Genomic DNA, 17599 nt, shown 5'->3' with positions numbered 1-17599 from the left:
TTAGAGGCAGTTTATTTTTCCATGACTATTTGGTGAGCATAGTAACAATTGTGTGGACCCACAAAAGTCAAGAAAATAATGATCAGAAACAGGCAATGGAGGGGTGTTCCAGGTGGCTCAGTGGGTAAAGAATCCGCCTGCAATGCAGGAGACGCAGGAGACGTGGGTTCAATCTGTGGGTCAGGAAGATCCCCTGGAGGAGGGCATGGCAACCCACTCCAGTATTCTTGCCCAGAGAATCCTGTGGACAGAGGAGCCTGGCGGGCAGTCTATAGTGTCACTAAGAGTTGGACATGATTGAATCAACAGATTGCGTGCACGCACACACACACACAGGCAATGGAGAGGCCTCCATTTTGTAATTCTGGTCATTCTTTTTTTCTTTTTTGTAAATGGTACAAAGCACAATGCCAAAAACATCAACAGTTAAAATTTCACCAAATGAACAAATACTATAGAATGCTGCTGCTAAGTCACTTCAGTTGTGTCCGACTCTGTGTGACCCCATAGACGAAAGCCCACCAGGCTCCCCCGTCCCTGGGATTCCCCAGGCAAGAACACTGGAGTGGGTTGCCATTTCCTTCTCCAATGTGTGAAAGTGAAAAGTGAAAGTAAAGTTGCTCAGTCGTGTCCGACTCTTAGCGACCCCACGGACTGCAGCCTACCAGGCTCCTCCATCCATGGGATTTTCTAGGCAAGGGTACTGGAGTGGCTTGCCATTGCCTTCTCCGATATAGAATATACAACTATAGAATATACAGTTGTAAAAAGCTACATTAAGTTATTTTACAACTGCCTCAAGCTGCAAAAAGAAAAAAAAACCCAAGACCATACCTAAGTTATCCCTCTCTCAAAATAATGCCATTTATGTTATAAACCATGATCACCCCATCAAAAGATAGGAACTGCTTTTGTTAATTCATATATATATATATATATATATGACTGTATCACTTTGCTATACACCTGAAACAAACACAACACTGTAAATAAAATATAGTACAATATAAAATAAAAATAAGTAACAGACCTTTGGGGCTTTACACTGAGTTAGAGTTCCTATCAGAGGGATAACAGCACCACAGCCATACTGAATCCACATGAAGGAGGCACACGAATGACTGGATTACAAGAGTTACAGGACTGAGACCTGCTCACTTCCCAGAAACTACAGCTCACAGAAAGCCAACAAAGGCACGAGATACAGACCATGAATGTGTAAAACTCAAGAAAGTCCACATTATTCCTACAACATGTTGAACGTGCTTCAGAATCCACACAATACTGATTTTCTTATGGTTCTGATTAAATTATATGTACCAGTTTATAACAAATGGTAAAATCTGTAACTCTGTTCAAAGTTTTAAAAGATTACTTAAGAATAGTTTCTTGTATTTCTATGCCACCTTTATAGTTCTGGTTTTTCATTTCTTAATTAGTAAATTCAGCGTGAAGGCTCTATCCCAGGTTCTATCTGGTCATTCTTTAAAGGGATTTCCCATGGACAGAGGAGCCTGGCGGGCTGCAGTGTATAGTGTCACAAAGAGTTGGACACGAATGAATTGACTGAGCGCGCGCGCACACACACACACACACACACACACACACACACAGGCAATGGAGAGGCCCCCATTTTGTCATTCTGGTCATTCTTTAAAGGAATTATGAATAAAATGGTAAGAGAAGCTAAAGTATCAGTGACCGGATAGGAGTCAATAAATCAGTTCATTCAGTTCATTGGCAACTTCTCTTTCTAGGATAACTTGTGGCTCTAACTCCAAACACTGGCTTAACCTACACAACAGCGTCTGGGAGATCTGCTCGTTTGATGACTGTGGGAGGGAAAAGCCAGGGAAAGCACTGAGCATTGTTTGTAGCCAACCCTCCCATGTCTACATTACTACAGGTTAGCAGGAAGAATACCAACCCTGGAAATGGATTTTGATAATTAATTATATTCTTGCTTCTGAAGGTTTGAGAGTGACCTACCTGTTCCATACCCAGAACCAGATTAACAGTAGGCTCCCAAGCTGGACAACACACACAAACACACACACTCATACACATCACACAGGCACATATGCACACACATCCCCCACAGCACTGCGTGTAGGAAGCATGTCTCATTTATCTCAGAATAGTTCATTGAACCAACAGAGTCAAATGGTTGATATGAAAATGCTGTACAGTGTGGTGAAAAAAAAGGGCATACTTATGTCAGACATATGTTTAAAAAAAACAGAAAATGCTTTCCATGATAAGGGCACACATGAAGATATAGTCTTTTAATGCAAATAACTAAAATTTTCCATGAGCCTGTCATGCTAGCAAACACTTCTGGGAGCCGCTGGAAGCACCAGGTGGGGAGTAACACAGAGCTGAGGAAACAGCAGGGTCTGTTATCACCTGTCCTTTATTCTCTAGCTCGGCGATTTCTTGGATATTTCTTTATTTTCTTTTTTTATTTCTCCAGGAAAACACCAGCTAACAGACAACATCACTAAACTTTTGTCATCATTTTACTTGCTGTTGTTTTCTTCCCTGGAGTATTTCAATCAGCAATACTGAAAACCCTCACCAAACTTTTGCCTTGTGACACTCTCAATAAATATTTCACTGTTTATCTCAAACCCTTCTTCCTCATCCTGTCAAAGTGACCACGCTGCCACCCACACAGATTCAAACCAATTTGCTTTACGGATCTGTGACCCAGGCAGTCAGTGACTGCCCTGCAATCAAGACCATAAGAAAATTGCTCTTTGTCTTGAACTTTGAAATCCTGTGCTTAGAGGGAGAAAAGACGCTGTCTACTTTGATATGCTTTCTTCTTTATAAATCTGTGGTACTTGTTACTCATTAAAAATAAATACTGCATGAAAATGGAATTTACTGCTTCAAGAGACTCATCATCACCACTGATCAAAGTTTGTTTAATTTCAGTTACTTTACATTTCACAGAAAAGATCACTGCTGAAATTAGTTTTCTCTTGTCATTTAGAGTATCAGTAGTTTCAGAAATAAAAAGACAAATTTGTGCATTGAGCAGTGATTTCATTCAAATTTGTCACCTTTAACTCTGCCTCTTGGATTTAACCTGTTCATATCCCATGAGTGAAATGACCACATAAACTGGAAAGTTGTTCAATCTAAAGCTAGTCTTCAGGAGGCATTTCCTAAATGCCTCTTAACTATGCTTATGGAAGTTTTCAAAGTGTTGCAAACTATACATCAACAAACTGACAACTTTAACATCTGTGCTATTAAACAACCCCATGGACTGTCGCCCACCAGGTCCTCTGTCCATGAGATTTCCCAGGCAAGAATACTGGAGTGGGTTGCCATGCCCTCCTCCAAGGGATCTTCCTGACCCAGGGATCAAACCCAGGTCTCTGGCATTATAGGCAGATTCTTTACTGTCTGAGTCACTAGGGAAGCTCAACTAATCACTTGGCTCCTTCTCATTCACTGGTTTTATCTTTTGCTTCCTAACTTTGCTCGTGCCATACACCATTACTAATAGATTAGAGCACGCTTTTTCTTGCATTGCTAGGAACACCTTCCTATTTGCTTGCTTTCCTCACTCTCATTTCTGCTCCCACTTAGATGTCACTTTAGGAGTCCTTCACCAATAAGTGAGCAGTGAGCTTGAGTGTCTGTTCCTAATTCTACACAGATCATTCAGCTTGGTTTTATCTTAAGCCTTCATACTTTATTGAAATGGCTGATAACCATCTTTCTCTAAGTATAAATTCTTGGGGAAAGTTTTTTCCACCATTGTATCTTTAGTATTTAGGTCAGTGCTTGGCACTTAGAAAGCGCTCAATGGATACTTTCAAATGATTTAAAGAATAGCTTTTACATTCAAAATTTGTAACCTGATTTAATCCGCTTTATCTATATCCACATAGTTATTTATATGGATTGCAAATTGCTAATTCCTCAAAACATTCTCTTGAATTACTTATTTAATCTTTCCTGTTTGATATAAGTGCCACAATTATTAACTATATTTTTTACATACCAAAAAGAATTTAGAGGAAGACCAAGAAACAGAATATAAAAGAAAAGCTTACTCAGAATGTAAGTAATGTAAATTCATTACCTACTTACAATGAATTTACCCCTACAGATGCCATGCTTTGCACAGATAGTTTTCTGAAATAAAATTTTAGAAAAGGAGATTGCAAAATAAGGACTTAGCTTCTACCAGGGGATAGCTGCAGGCAGGCCTTAAAGACAGCTGCAGATCAAGGTGTGAAATGTTGCTTCACCCGTTACAAGAGTTGTGACTTTGCATTAAATTATTTACTCTGATTCCCTCCTCCTTTTATATCTTTTAAAAATTACCGGATTGTGAGGAAGAGAGATAATACATGGTAACATCTAGCTTTTTGCTGGCACAAACTTGCTGCTCAAAAAAACTGGTTGCTATGAAGATGGCGTCTTAAACACAGAGCTAAATAGCTAAATACATTCATCTTTGACAGGATATGATGCGACTGTGGGGTCAGAAACATCTCTGAACACAGTGGTTCTCATTAATGCCATGGTGTACATTAGAAACTCGAGTCCCGCCAACTGGGGGTCTGATTTATTTGGTATAAAGAGGGCACCAGGTATTCCACTTTGGGAAAACTTATCTGGATTAGTATGTGCAGCTAGTGTTTGCAGCCATTGCCTAAGGCCGTGCCTGTCAATCATTAAGGTGATTCTGAATCATCCTGATAACTTGTTAAAACACACGTTCCGCTTTAGCAGGTCAAAGGTGGGGCCTGATATTCTCTATTTCTAACCAGCTCCCCAGTCACGCTGATACTCCTGGTTTCCAGACCATCCTCAGGGTACCAAGAACCCATGGGGTGGGAACAATCATCTCATCTCCTGATCTTGGTTAAGCTCAAGGCACTGGCCAGTATAAGGGGGAAGTGGTCACACTGTGAGGACAGATGTCTCTGTCATCCGGTGGGACACTCACCATAGAGAAAAGTCACTCTGTCAGCAGATACCCGAGTCCTCGTCCACTGAGCAGCCTCACTGAAGACAGCTACTGCCACGTAGGCAAAGGCAGGATCCTGCTTCATCCTCGCAACTTCAACCTATACCTCTCAACTTTAATATCTTTTTTGAAAATTCTTTTCTTTATCTCAGGCTTCTCAGAAATATTCCACTTTATCTGATTTCACTTAATGGTTTGAGAATCCAGCATTACATGATTCGTTGCAGAATCCTGTCCATTTGGACTAGTCCAGCATGCTATGTGTGCTTCACTTACTTGGTTGGACATTTCCACTGGCACTGACTCTAAGTCAACTTGAAGGTGAAAGTGTTAGTCGCTCAGTCATGTCCTGATGCTTTGAGACCCTATGGACCATAGCCCACCAGGCTCCTCTGCCCATGGGATTCTCCAGGCAAGAATAGTAATGTGGGTTGCCATTTTCCTCTCCAGGGGACCTTCCTGACCTGAAGATCAAACCCAGGTTTCTGCACTGCAGGCAGATTCTATACCATCCGAGCTACCAGGGAAGTAAACTTAACCTTCAATTAACTCAAATCATTATGCAAAAGAAATGGATAAGAAATGGAAGCAACAGCATTTTTTATTTAGTACTGCTATGAATTTCCTGAGGACAAAGGATAAGGATGCATCAATTTGAGATCTCCAGAGTCTGAAATAGAACCATAAATTAGATATATGCCTTAGAGAATCTGATTCATTGGAATGTTGCAACTCCCATCAGGATGAGCCTCTGTGAATTTTAACAATAAGAAGACACGGTACCTGATGCTGGCCAGTTGGAGTGTTTGTTAGCTTTCAAAGGAGAGGAGTTATTCAACCACATATCCACTAAAAGAACACTACCCTTCAGCTATCAAAACCTTTCTCCTAAATTAGTAAGGATGAGTTTTATCTAAACTGCTCGTGGACAGCAGCTACAAAACACATCATACTAGAAGAAAATACTACATTCATGTTATACAAAGCTCACTAGGATGAATTATAGGATAATTTTATCCCATATTGCATGGAATTTAATGAAATTTAACTTTGGAGCAAAATGTGGCCTCTACAGAACTTGAGATTTTATGAAAAAGGGAAACTTACCACGTGTAGATAATCTGTCCTCTGGGATAAGTGTAAAGTATAATGTAGCAGTCACCACCATAGAATTCACCATATGAGTTTGGGTCAATTTCGACCCTACCGTTGTTTTCTACACGCCAAATCTAAAAGGAATAAATATGTGTATCAAAATCAAAATCTTCTTTATCTAATAATACTTCTCTAAGGTTTAAAAAAACATTTTGGTTTAGATCTGTCATTAAAAACCTTTTACTTTTCTAACTAGTTACAAATCAAGTAACAGGAAGAAATTTTTGTCAGTTTGGTTATTGACTTCTTAAGTGTTTAGAGTTCTTTTATACTCTTTTCTTTTATACCCTTCATAGTACTTATCTCAGCTATGAGCCTGTTGATTAATAAATACCTATTTGATTGATCAGTGAAAATAACATGACACTCTAGTTAAACGACAAACCGAAATATTTAGCTCAGAAATACATCTCTTAACTTATACAAATTTTTCATCAGTTGGGAGGCAATTTTTTAAAACTTCTCCTTCCCTGTGCTTTAAGGCATGAGACTGTTTCTTTTTCCCCAGGTTAAGAGTGGCAGATTGTGACTAAACAATAAAAATGCCAAATTGCATGACTTCTATTTTCAAAATGTGCCATAAGACTAAGATAGAAGCAGGCAGAACTAGTTATTTTCTGTTACCTCCTCCTCATCACGAACTAAAGATACTTTTAATTAAAGGTTAAAAGTTGGAGAGATGAGAGTTGTAAATGAAATGGGAAAGTAACATGTGAGTGAGAGACTGTAGGCATGGCATGCACACACATCCTCCTGCCTGGGTCCTGGGGAGGCTCAGGATAGATCCTCTGTTTTGAAATTGAAGATGAGCAAGTGGAGCGGACCAGTGCAGTGCTTTCAGAAAGCAGCCTTCCTTCCATCCCAGAGGAACAATGGCAGCACGGCTTGGCTAAACCCAAAATCCTAGAGAAAACCCTGGACATCATCTTCCCAGGGTGGCATGGGAGGACGTCTCAGAACACTATGCTCTGATGTGGAGATTGCAGCCAGGGCGCATTTGGAGCTGGGGATCCATGTCCACCATGGGGCTCTCTGGCTGTGCTGAGCTCCAGAAAAGGATGTCTGAGCAGGACACAGACTTAGGCCCCAAAGCTGATAACCCTCTGACAGTGACCCCAGGAGGCACTTCTCCCTTTGTAGTTCCCATAACCCCTACCCAGCTTAGATTCACATTTCAAGTCTTTGAAAAAAGGAAAAACACCTTCTTAAATCTCTTACATTAAATCTCTTAAATCTCAGACTTTGGTCTGAGCAGTGTGTGATAAGCTCTGGGAATGAAGAGACAGATTATTCAATTCCTTCCCTCAAGGAACGACAAGAGGTCTGGGAGGAGAAATCTCTAAGTAAATGAACAACTCTGTGGTACTTCTACGATGAATCTGTGAAGAACATGGCTTCTGGCTTGAGAACAGAGAAAGGTCATTTCAGCGCAGAGAGAAGTCTCTGCAGAAGAGATGAAGCTTGTCATTTGACTGAGTTGCACAGGAGTGGGAATGTCACCCAGACGGCGGAGGGGAGGAGCCCTCGAGGCTGTGAAGGCTGAGGTGCAGAGAGCAAGGCTCAGTCATGGAAGGCCTGGGAGGCCCACCTAAGGACGGATGTTCTCAGGAAGACTGTGGAGAGCCACCAACATACTCTAGAACAGAAGTGATCTTAAATGCTTCCCCTTAATTAGATGACTCAATGGCAGACCAAACATGAAAAGATTTTAGTTAGGGAGAATTCTTAGGAGGGTTTCAACAATTTTGGTCAAAAAATAGCAATAATCAACAAGTTCATTTTGAATGCTCTAAAAACATCTTGCACATAACACACAATTTGCCTTTGTGAATGTCCCTAAGGAGCAAGGGAAGGACAAACTTAGGTCCTTGGAGCTTTTGGAACAATGTACCCATATGGACAAGTCTAGTTCTGAGAGCAGAAGCAGGCTTGGACCAGGAAACAAGATGGAGACAGCTGGGTTCCTTGGAGGCCTCTAAGGTGATTAGGTGATCTTACACAAATTACCTAGTTTCTTAGAATCTCAGCAAACACACTACACACTAGGACTGAAGGTCAGACAACGCTGTCTTCCAACTTTCAACTCCCTGGTTTCATATACAGTCTTGGATCATCTTCATTAATCATTAAAATGCACATTTTATAATTTGTAGCTTCCTGCAGTTATATTTCCACATAAACTGGCATAAATGGGCTTGACAAACAAATAAACAGAAATATGTAAATACCTCCACTTTGCCAGAACCATCATCCACCATATGATGCTTGGCTGCCATCTGTGGAGAACTGTGCAATTTTGAGGCATCAAATGGAATTTGTTTTATTTGAGCCACTTTTTCTGTGACATACACCTTCCCGAAGCCATCGCTCTGATCTCTGTCTCTCCAGTCCTTAAAGAACTGTTTGAAGATTGGTGTTTCACCTCCTTCTGGAAGAACTTGAATCTGAAATGTAAAAAATTATTATTATTATTAGCTCAGTGGGTAGAGCATCAGATTTTTAATCCAAGGGTCCAGGGTTCATGTCCCTGTTCAGGTGCTCTGGTTTGGGCTTCCCTGGTGGCTCAGCAGTAAAGAATCCGCCTGCCAATGCAGGAGACATGGGTTTGATCTCTGGGTCAAGAAGATCCCCTGGAAAAGGGAATGGCAACCCACTCCGGTAGCTTTGCCTGGGAAATTCCATGGACAGAAGAGACTAGCAGGATATAGTCCATGGGACTGCAAATAGTCGAACACGACTAGTGACTAAACAACAATAATTATAAACAGAAAAATAAGAGACCAAGGAGAAACAATAATCTAGTTGTGGAGAAAAAAATAAGGAAATGCAAAGAGGATCCTTTTTTGTTTTTTAAAGATGACAAATGTACACTTAGACGCTGGAATTCTTATATGAATACTAAAGGAAAAGTATCAAATATGAAGCTAAAACAATTCAACCCTGCTTTTTTTCTTATAGTTAAAGTAATTGCCAATGAATTTGGATGTTTGAGAGAAGAATCAAGTCATTTCATATGTTTCCATTACAGTCAAATAAGTTTGACTGTTTCTCTATATTAGGTTCATGAGAGGTCTGTGACCTGAAAGAAATTATCTTCTTGCGCTACTTTTGCCAGGACATAAAAATGAAGAGAAAAGATGAAGCTAGGAGATTCAGAAAAGAAGAGCAACTAGTCAGTATCTAAATTAATCTCCATGAAGGCAAGTATTTTCTGGGCCTTAGTCCATGTTTATACAACTTGCTCTAGGGAATAATTGATATATGCTCTCAGTTAATTCAACTGTGCTTGACCATCCTAAAGGCTGTGCAGGAAGTGAATGGGCTTTTATTCTAATCACAGAGTCCAATTGAAAGTCTAATCTCCAATTTCTGCAAAATTCCATCCTCCACACAGAGTTCTAGGAGCACAGGACACAAGATTGCACGCACATAGGTAAGAACGACTTCTGTGTATGTTTTTTTTGAACCAAATTCGCTCAGGAGTTTTGCGGTGATGTCATGAGCTCCCATATCTAAAAAATTTTTCCTAGCTAGTTCATTTCCATACATACCTGGGTATTCGCAGAATAATTCATTTGCTCTAGGAATTCCTCAGCTGTCTTCATGGCAGCCTTTCTCTCCTGGGGATTAGCATCTTTACCTAACATGCAACATAAATGAAAGAGAATTTTAGAGAGGCAAGATATTACGTGATTAAGAGATACTTGAGCACCAAAAATTAAACATAATTATAATTTAACCACAACACTGAAAAATGGCAAAAACTTCCTAGTATACTAAATATATTTAACAATGTTATAATATAGAATATATAAAAAATTCTATTTCTAGTGCCCAAAGACTTTCTTTTACCCCATCATCCCTAGTAAATAAGGCAAATAGAAAGAAAATATGGTTTTGATGTCTGCATTGTATAGACCATGCAGAAAGGTAAGCTTTTAAGTCAGAAAAGATGTTTTATTTCTCTTTCTGAAGAAATACATATAAATCTGAAGTATGTCAACAATGCCACGGCATTGTTTTTTTTTCACCTTTCCATACGAAAATCTGTTTTGCAGCACTGTGGTCCAAAATGAAGCATTCTTCAGACAGAAGCATCGCCATGGAGAAGGGGTTTTCTTCCGCCACCACACTCACTTTCATGGAGCCACTGGCATCTGAAACCTGACATGGAAACCATGAGCTTGCTTGAGGATGATCAGTGAGTTCTAAACTGTGATCACGGTGACAGCTGCACAACTCTGCGCATGTAATAAAAACCACCAAATTGCACACTTTAAATGGATAAACTATATAATATGTAAGTTATATCTCAACAAGGCTATTTCAAAGAAAACAGAGACCAAAAAACACCCCTCACGAACCCAGTTATACCTAGGAAAAGACTTTCTTAAAGCCCTTTAGGATAAAAGTACTACTAATAAAAAGCTACGTTTCAACACAGAAAATAATAGTGATAATAATCATGGATAAAGTTTGTTTCAGTTTTCACATATACCAGGCGCCACACAATGAACTTTACATGATTATTTCTTAGTCTTTATAAAAATCTTTGAAATAGATAACCTTGTACTCATTCAGTTCAGTTCAGTTCAGTCGCTCAGTCGTGTCCGACTCTTTGCGACCCCATGAATCACTGCACGCCAGGCCTCCCTGTCCATCACCAACTCCTGGAGTTCACTCAAACTCATGTCCATCGAGTTGGTGATGCCATCCAGCCATCTCATTCTCTGTCATCCCCTTCTCCTCCCACCCCCAATCCCTCCCATCATCAGAGTCTTTTCCAGTGAGTCAACTCTTAGCATGAGGTGGCCAAAGTATTGGAGTTTCATTCAGTTTTAGCCATCAGTCCTTCCAATGAACACCCAGGACTGGTCTCCTTTAGAATGGACTGGTTGGATCTCCTTGCGGTCCAAGGGACTCTCAAGAGTCTTCTCCAACACCACAGTTCAAAAGCATCAATTCTTTGGCGATCAGCTTTCTTCACAGTCCAACTCTCACATCCATACATGACCACCGGAAAAACCATAGCCTTGACTAGATGGACCTTTGTTGGCAAAGTAATGTGATTTTGGAGCCCCCAAAAATGAAGTCTGACACTGTTTCCACTGTTTATCCATCTATTTCCCATGAAGTGATGGGACCAGATGCCACGATCTTAGTTTTCTGAATGTTGAGCTTCAAGCCAAGTTTTTCACTCTCTCCTTTCACTTTCATCAAGAGGCTTTTTAGTTCCTCTTCACTTTGTGCCATAACGGTGGTGTCATCTGCATATCTGAGGTTACACACACACAAAGCTGAAGCTTAAACGTTCATTCATTCAATATTCACTGAGTACTACCATACACCAGACACTGCGGTAAGGAAGGCACTGATACATTATAGCTTATGCTTACAGACTTCCTTCAATATGGAGCCTGTAATTTACTTAAATACTTTGTATAAATTATCAAAGTAAACCTCATGTCACAAATAAAACATCATAAAATAAAACTTGTGACATCTGTATCACAAGTAAACTTACCTAGACTCCCGAAGTTTGGAAACGGCAACAGAACTTTTTTTTTTTTTTTTAAGCTGGAGACTTACAGCTTACAAAGTCGTACAAAATTTCCTAGGTTAGAATTCAGTTTTTTCAAGGCCTGGTAGGTTGCAAGGTAATCCACCTGGGCACTTGTTAAAATATGCAGATTTGAGGGTCCTCCCTAGATGAGTGGTAGGGTTTTACAGCACTGCAGTGGGGCTTGAATTCTGTATTTTTAGAAATCACCCTAGGTGACTCAGCTTCGCAGCCCTGTGTTGTTGCGTTAAGTCACTTCAGTCGTGTCCAACTCTTTGAGACCCTGCCAGGCTCCTTTGTCTATGGGATTCTCTAGGCAAGAATACTGGAGTGGGTTGCCATGCCCTTCTCCAGGGGATCTTCCCTACCTAGGGATCAAACCAGAGTCTCGCGTCTCCTGCATTGGCAGTAAAGGTCTTTAACACTAGCGCCACCCGGGAAGCCGTGTTACAGCTATTTCAAATTATTTTCAGGACTGAAATAGAAGTATGCAATACATGATATACCCACTAGAGGGAGCACTGACTCAAGATTAACATGTGTGTGTTAGTCGCTCAGTCGTATCCGACTCTTTGTTACCCTATGGACCTGCCAGGCTCCTCTGTCCATGGAATTCTCCAGGCAAGAAATCTGGAATGCGATGCCATTCCCTTCTCCAAGGGATCTTCCTGACCCAGAGATCGAACCCCGGTCTCCTGCACTGCAGGCAGATTATTTATCAACTGAGACACCAGGGAAGCCCCAGGATTAACATGTTCATGCTCATTTCTTTACTCTCATGATGCTATCTGAGGGGAGAACAGCTTTATTAAACGAAGTGACATAAAAGGTATTTGTTAAACTCTTGAAATCGGGTTTTAGAAACCCAATTCTAACAATAAAAATAATAAACATAAATTAATGTTTTAAAAATAAATAATTATTTAATTAAAATTAATTTTAAAATAAATAAATAATTTTAAAAAATAAATAAAAATCATAAAAATGAAACCCAATAATAAAAAATAAGCAGTCACAAAATCTTTAGAATAACAACTTCTGTGTGGCTTTTATTAAAATTATCAGCATTTAGGAGTGGTAAAGACATTTTTCCCTTGCCATCTAGATAAAAAGTATTTCTCCTTTCTTTCTACAAAAAAGGAAGTTATTCTACATAAGACAGTAACTTGAACTTCATTTAAAGATCACAGTGTGTCTGAGCTAGACCATCCCTTTAAAGAGCAGAAAATAGAAGTCCTTCTTGTCAGAGATGAGGAAAGGACTCAGTTCTACAGGGAGATTGTGGTCTGCTCCAAATCATGTGCTTGGAAAGTTGCAAAGGGAGGGAATGCTTAATGGATCCCATGTGAACAGTTTCCTCACCTGGTACATCTTGTGGATTTTGTTATGCTCACCAGCAATAAAATCATAAAATTGTGGATTGGAAGGAACCTAAGTAGTCTTCCAATTTAATCTCTCTTTTTTCAGATAAGAAAACTAAGACCCAGAATGGCCATGTCTTGGCCAAGATCACCCTGGCAGTCCTTCCCACAGAGTTAACATGGAACTAAGTCTGCCAACACCTAGGACAGTTTTTACCCTTTTTCCTTTCAGCTGTTTGATTTATAGCCTTACCCTGTTATAAAAAAGACTTCATGGTGGCTAAACAGGATATTTCAAGTGAGGTCACAATTTTATAGCTCATTAGGATTTCTTAAGAAAAAGCTTACAGTCTTTTTACTCTATGAAGGAAACACTTTCCTGAATGTATTGTACTGAATGTAAGATATCAGGACATATTGTCGCTGGAGCAATGAGCAGTGGCTGCGCAGCGCTGGAGCAGCAAGCAGCCGAGAAGAGATATCCCATGTCCAAGGTCAATAGTGGTGGCCGTGAGGAGATACCCCATGTCCAAGGCAAGGAGCACCAGCTGCGCTTTGCACCAAAGAATTGATGCTTTTGAACTGTGGTGTTGGAGAAGACTCTTGAGAGTCCCTTGGACTGAAAGGAGATCCAATCAGTCCATCCTAAAGGAGATCAGTCCTGAATAATCACTGGAAGGACTGATGTTGAAGCTGAAATTCCAATACTCTGGCCACCTCATGCGAAGAGCTGACTCATTTGAAAAGACCCTGATGCTGGGAAAGATTGAAGGTGGAGGGAGAAGGGGACGACAGAGGATGAGATGGTTGGATGGCATCACCGACTCAAAGGACATGGGTCTGGGTAAACTCCGGGAGTTGGTGATGGACAGGGAGGTCTGGCGTGCTGTGGTCCATGGGGTCACAAGGAGTGGGACATGACTGAGTGACTGAACTGAACTGTTGCAAACTAGTACAGCAACAATATATATAATTTTTAACTTAAATCACAGCAAATTATTTGTTGTTTTTAATAAAAATTTTAAAAGTAAAAGAAATAGGAGTTTTAAATAACTGTGTTAAAGCAAAGAACAAATTCTTCCCACACATTTCTCTTTGAGGGCAACCAGGAGCATTGTCATCTGTGGCAAACAGCCCTTCCCCAGCAGGTCTCCCCAGCACCATCCTTTCCAATAAAAACAACAGAACTTCCTACCAGTGAACTCACCATGTAGAGTTTAGCCATTTTCCTATTAGTTATATCTGCTTTGATGTCATCATCATCTTCTCCATCCCTAAGCTCTGGCTTCTTCCCTAATACCTGGAAAAAAGTACAGATGAAAAGATAAAGACCTCGCATTAATGGTGCAAAGTTTAAAAAAAAGATTCTAATGTCATAGATTATAAAACATTAGCAACTGAAATGACGAGGCTCGGACATTTCTCACCAATCACCCTTAACTGGCCTTCTCCCACAGGTCAAATCAATCGAAAGCATTAAGTAAACAAACACTGAGCTTGCTGGTGATGTGAACTTTCAAGAAAGTGAAATCCCAAACTTGAAAGTGTAGGTCTCTGTATTATTGAAAACTAGTGGGAATTAATTAAAATATGAGTTCTAAGTTCAGCTGTGCAACAAAATATCTTCCATAACCTCTGTTTCCTCAAGCAGTCTATAGGTTTTATTAACTTATTATAACAAAGTCTTGGGCAAAATTACTATTTGAGGGTAGGGTACTATTATTATTATTGATATAGGCTTGGCTAGATAAAATGTCATTTAATCACATCATGCTTTGCTTCCTGCTACATTTTTGACACAGAACAAATGAACGTCGAATGAATGAATGTGCTTATGTACTCTTTGCACACCTGATGCAATCCAAAAGTTTAAGGAAAGCATTTGGTAGAAAATACATTGGGATCTGCTCTGAATTTCTGTACACCAAAATCATCCAAAAAAAATGCCTATAAAGACCTTAAATAATGAATTTAATTAATTGACATAAGTATCATGGTATGTTAGGAACAGGAATCAAATATAAATTTATTGAAAACAATATGAGTTTTATAACACAAAAATATAAATTCAAGTTTAAAAATGCAAAGATGCTATTCATTTAGATTTAATAAATATTTAATATACAATGAGATTCCATGCATAATGTGTTTTACAGTCAGTATTCCTTACAAATATACTGTATGAAAATACATACTGCTGAACACCAGACAACACTAAAAGTTTAAATTCTATTCTATGCATGAGTACAGCACAATCTCGAGCTTAGAAATATACTAAAGACTTATTTTCCTCTGGGAATATGTCCATCTTTTTGCTTACACAATGATCCATAAAATCCTTTAATTATTGAACATACTAAATGATTGCAATGTAGTTTTTCTTCTTTGCTAAAAGTAGGATCAAGACAAAAGTTAAAATGCAACCAAAATTGCTTTTTTTTGTGAAGATTTAGATTTTCTTTCTTTCTTTTTGATTTATTTTATTGGAGGCAAATTACCTTACATTAATATATTGGTTGGTTTTGCCATACATTGACATGAATCCGCCCCGGGTGTACATGTGTTCCCTTTCTTGAACCCCCCTCCCACCTCCCTCTTCCCCATATCCTCCCTCCAGGTCATCCCCGTGCACCAGCCCCAAGCATCCTGTATCATGCGTCGAACCTGGACTGGTCACTTATGATAATATACATGCTACAATGCCGTTCTCCCCAATCATCCCACCTTCACCCTCTCCCACAGAGTCCCAAAGACTATTCTATATACCTATGTCTCTTTTGCAGTCTCGTATACAGGGTTAAGGTTACCATCTTTCTAAATTCCATATATATGCGTTAGTATATGTGAAGAAAGCTGATCGCCGCAGAATCGATGCTTTTGAACTGTGGTGCTGGAGAAGACTCTTGGGAGTCCCTTATACTGCAAGGAGATCCAACCAGTCCATTCTAAAGGAGATCAATCCTGGATGTTCACTGGAGGGACTGATGCTAAAGCTGAAACTGCAATACTTTGGCCACCTCATGCGACGAGTTGACTCACTGGAAAAGAGTCTGATGCTGGGAATGGTTGGGGGCGGGAGGAGAAGGGGACGACGGAGAATGAGATAGCTGGATGGCATCACCGACTCTGTGGACATGAGTTTGAGTGTACTCTGGGAGTTGGTGATGGACAGGGAGGCCTGGCGTGTTGTGATTCATGGGGTCGCGGAGAGTCGGACACGACTGAGCGACTGAACTGAACTGAACTGATACTGTATTGATGTTTTTCTTTCTGGCTTACTTCACTCTGTATAATTGGCTCCAATTTCATCCACCTCAATTTTATCTTGGTTAGAAATATGTATTCCTTATAAGAGCAGTGAAAGATATCATATACCCTTTTGAAATTCTACTCCAATGAAGACAGTAGTTTGGAATCAATAGTTTGGGTTAAAGGACATATTTAATACTGAAACAGAGAAATCTTATCTGAGAATGCTCCTTGAATGTTTCACCTAAACCAAGACCTGTCATTCCAGTTTGGAGTTCCCCCTTTCCTTCAAGTATTTCCTGTAAGTTTACACTAAAAGTACCACCATCCTCTAACATGCTCCAAACTTAACTTTATCTTTCCAGAAAACTGACCATATTCCATCCGTGTCAGTGAATCTCTATTCTTCTTTCCACCTGGACTTAAAATCATGACATCAGTTTTGAATACCTGCTGTCCTTCATTTTGAATCTCTTAGCTGCTTAGTCGTTAAATTCTCCCTCTTCACTGATGATGGTGAAAGTCTCTGATTCCTGTCTACATTAACCTCCACCCTAGTGAAGCTCTTCATCACCCAAGTCACAGGTTATGTCTACTCCTGTCAGTTCCCTCCTGTCTTCAGTGTCCACTCATCTTTTCATCCAGAAAGTTATTCTTTACAGTGGCTGGAAGACTCCTTATTTCACTTTACTTCAGCGTTTCAGGACGATGACTCCAGATAAGATTTACATCTTTTATCTGCAGTAGTGATTCTTTTTTTTTTTTAATTCGTTTTATTTATTTATTTATGGCTGTGCTGGCTTTTCCAGTGGTCATGTACAGATGTGAGAGTTGGACTGTGAAGAAAGCTGAGCACCAAAGAATTGATTCTTTTGAACTGTGGTGCTGGAGAAGACTCTTGAGAGTCCCTTGGACTGCAAGGAGATCCAACCAGTCCATTCTAAAGGAGACCAGTCCTGGGTGTTCATTGGAAGGACTGATGCTGAGGCTGAAACTCCAATACTTTGGCCACCTCATACGAAGAGTTGACTCATTGGAAAAGACCCTGATGCTGGGAGGGATTGAGGGCAGGAGGAGAAGGGGACGACAGAGGACGAGATGGCTGGATGGCATCACCGACTCGATGGACATGAGTTTGGGTGAACTCTGGGAGTTGGTGATGGACAGGGAGGCCTAGCGTGCTGCGATTCATGGGGTCGCAAAGAGTCGGACACGACTGAGCGACTGAACTGAACTGAACTGGGTCTTCGCTGATGCCCGGGCTTTCCTCTAGTTGCA

General features: G+C 40.1%; 1 protein-coding gene across 1 annotated transcript in view; it reads right to left on the bottom strand.

Annotated features, from left to right (window-relative positions):
* The window catches only part of SCIN (scinderin), an 87077-nt gene that overhangs the window by 17148 nt on the left and 52330 nt on the right, over positions 1-17599 (bottom strand). Inside the window, exons 5-9 of the mRNA XM_055420504.2 lie at positions 14280-14372; positions 10183-10315; positions 9703-9791; positions 8380-8595; positions 6104-6225 (exon numbers count right to left, since the gene is read on the bottom strand). Of these exons, the coding sequence (XP_055276479.2) occupies positions 6104-6225; positions 8380-8595; positions 9703-9791; positions 10183-10315; positions 14280-14372 (653 nt within the window). The remainder of the gene's footprint in view (positions 1-6103; positions 6226-8379; positions 8596-9702; positions 9792-10182; positions 10316-14279; positions 14373-17599) is intronic.

This window comes from Moschus berezovskii, chromosome 3, assembly GCF_049115385.1.
Source record: "Moschus berezovskii isolate FMDL1 chromosome 3, NW_MosBer_1.0, whole genome shotgun sequence".
In the NCBI taxonomy this organism is placed as follows: domain Eukaryota; kingdom Metazoa; phylum Chordata; class Mammalia; order Artiodactyla; family Moschidae; genus Moschus; species Moschus berezovskii.
This window is presented reverse-complemented; position numbering and strand designations above follow the sequence as displayed.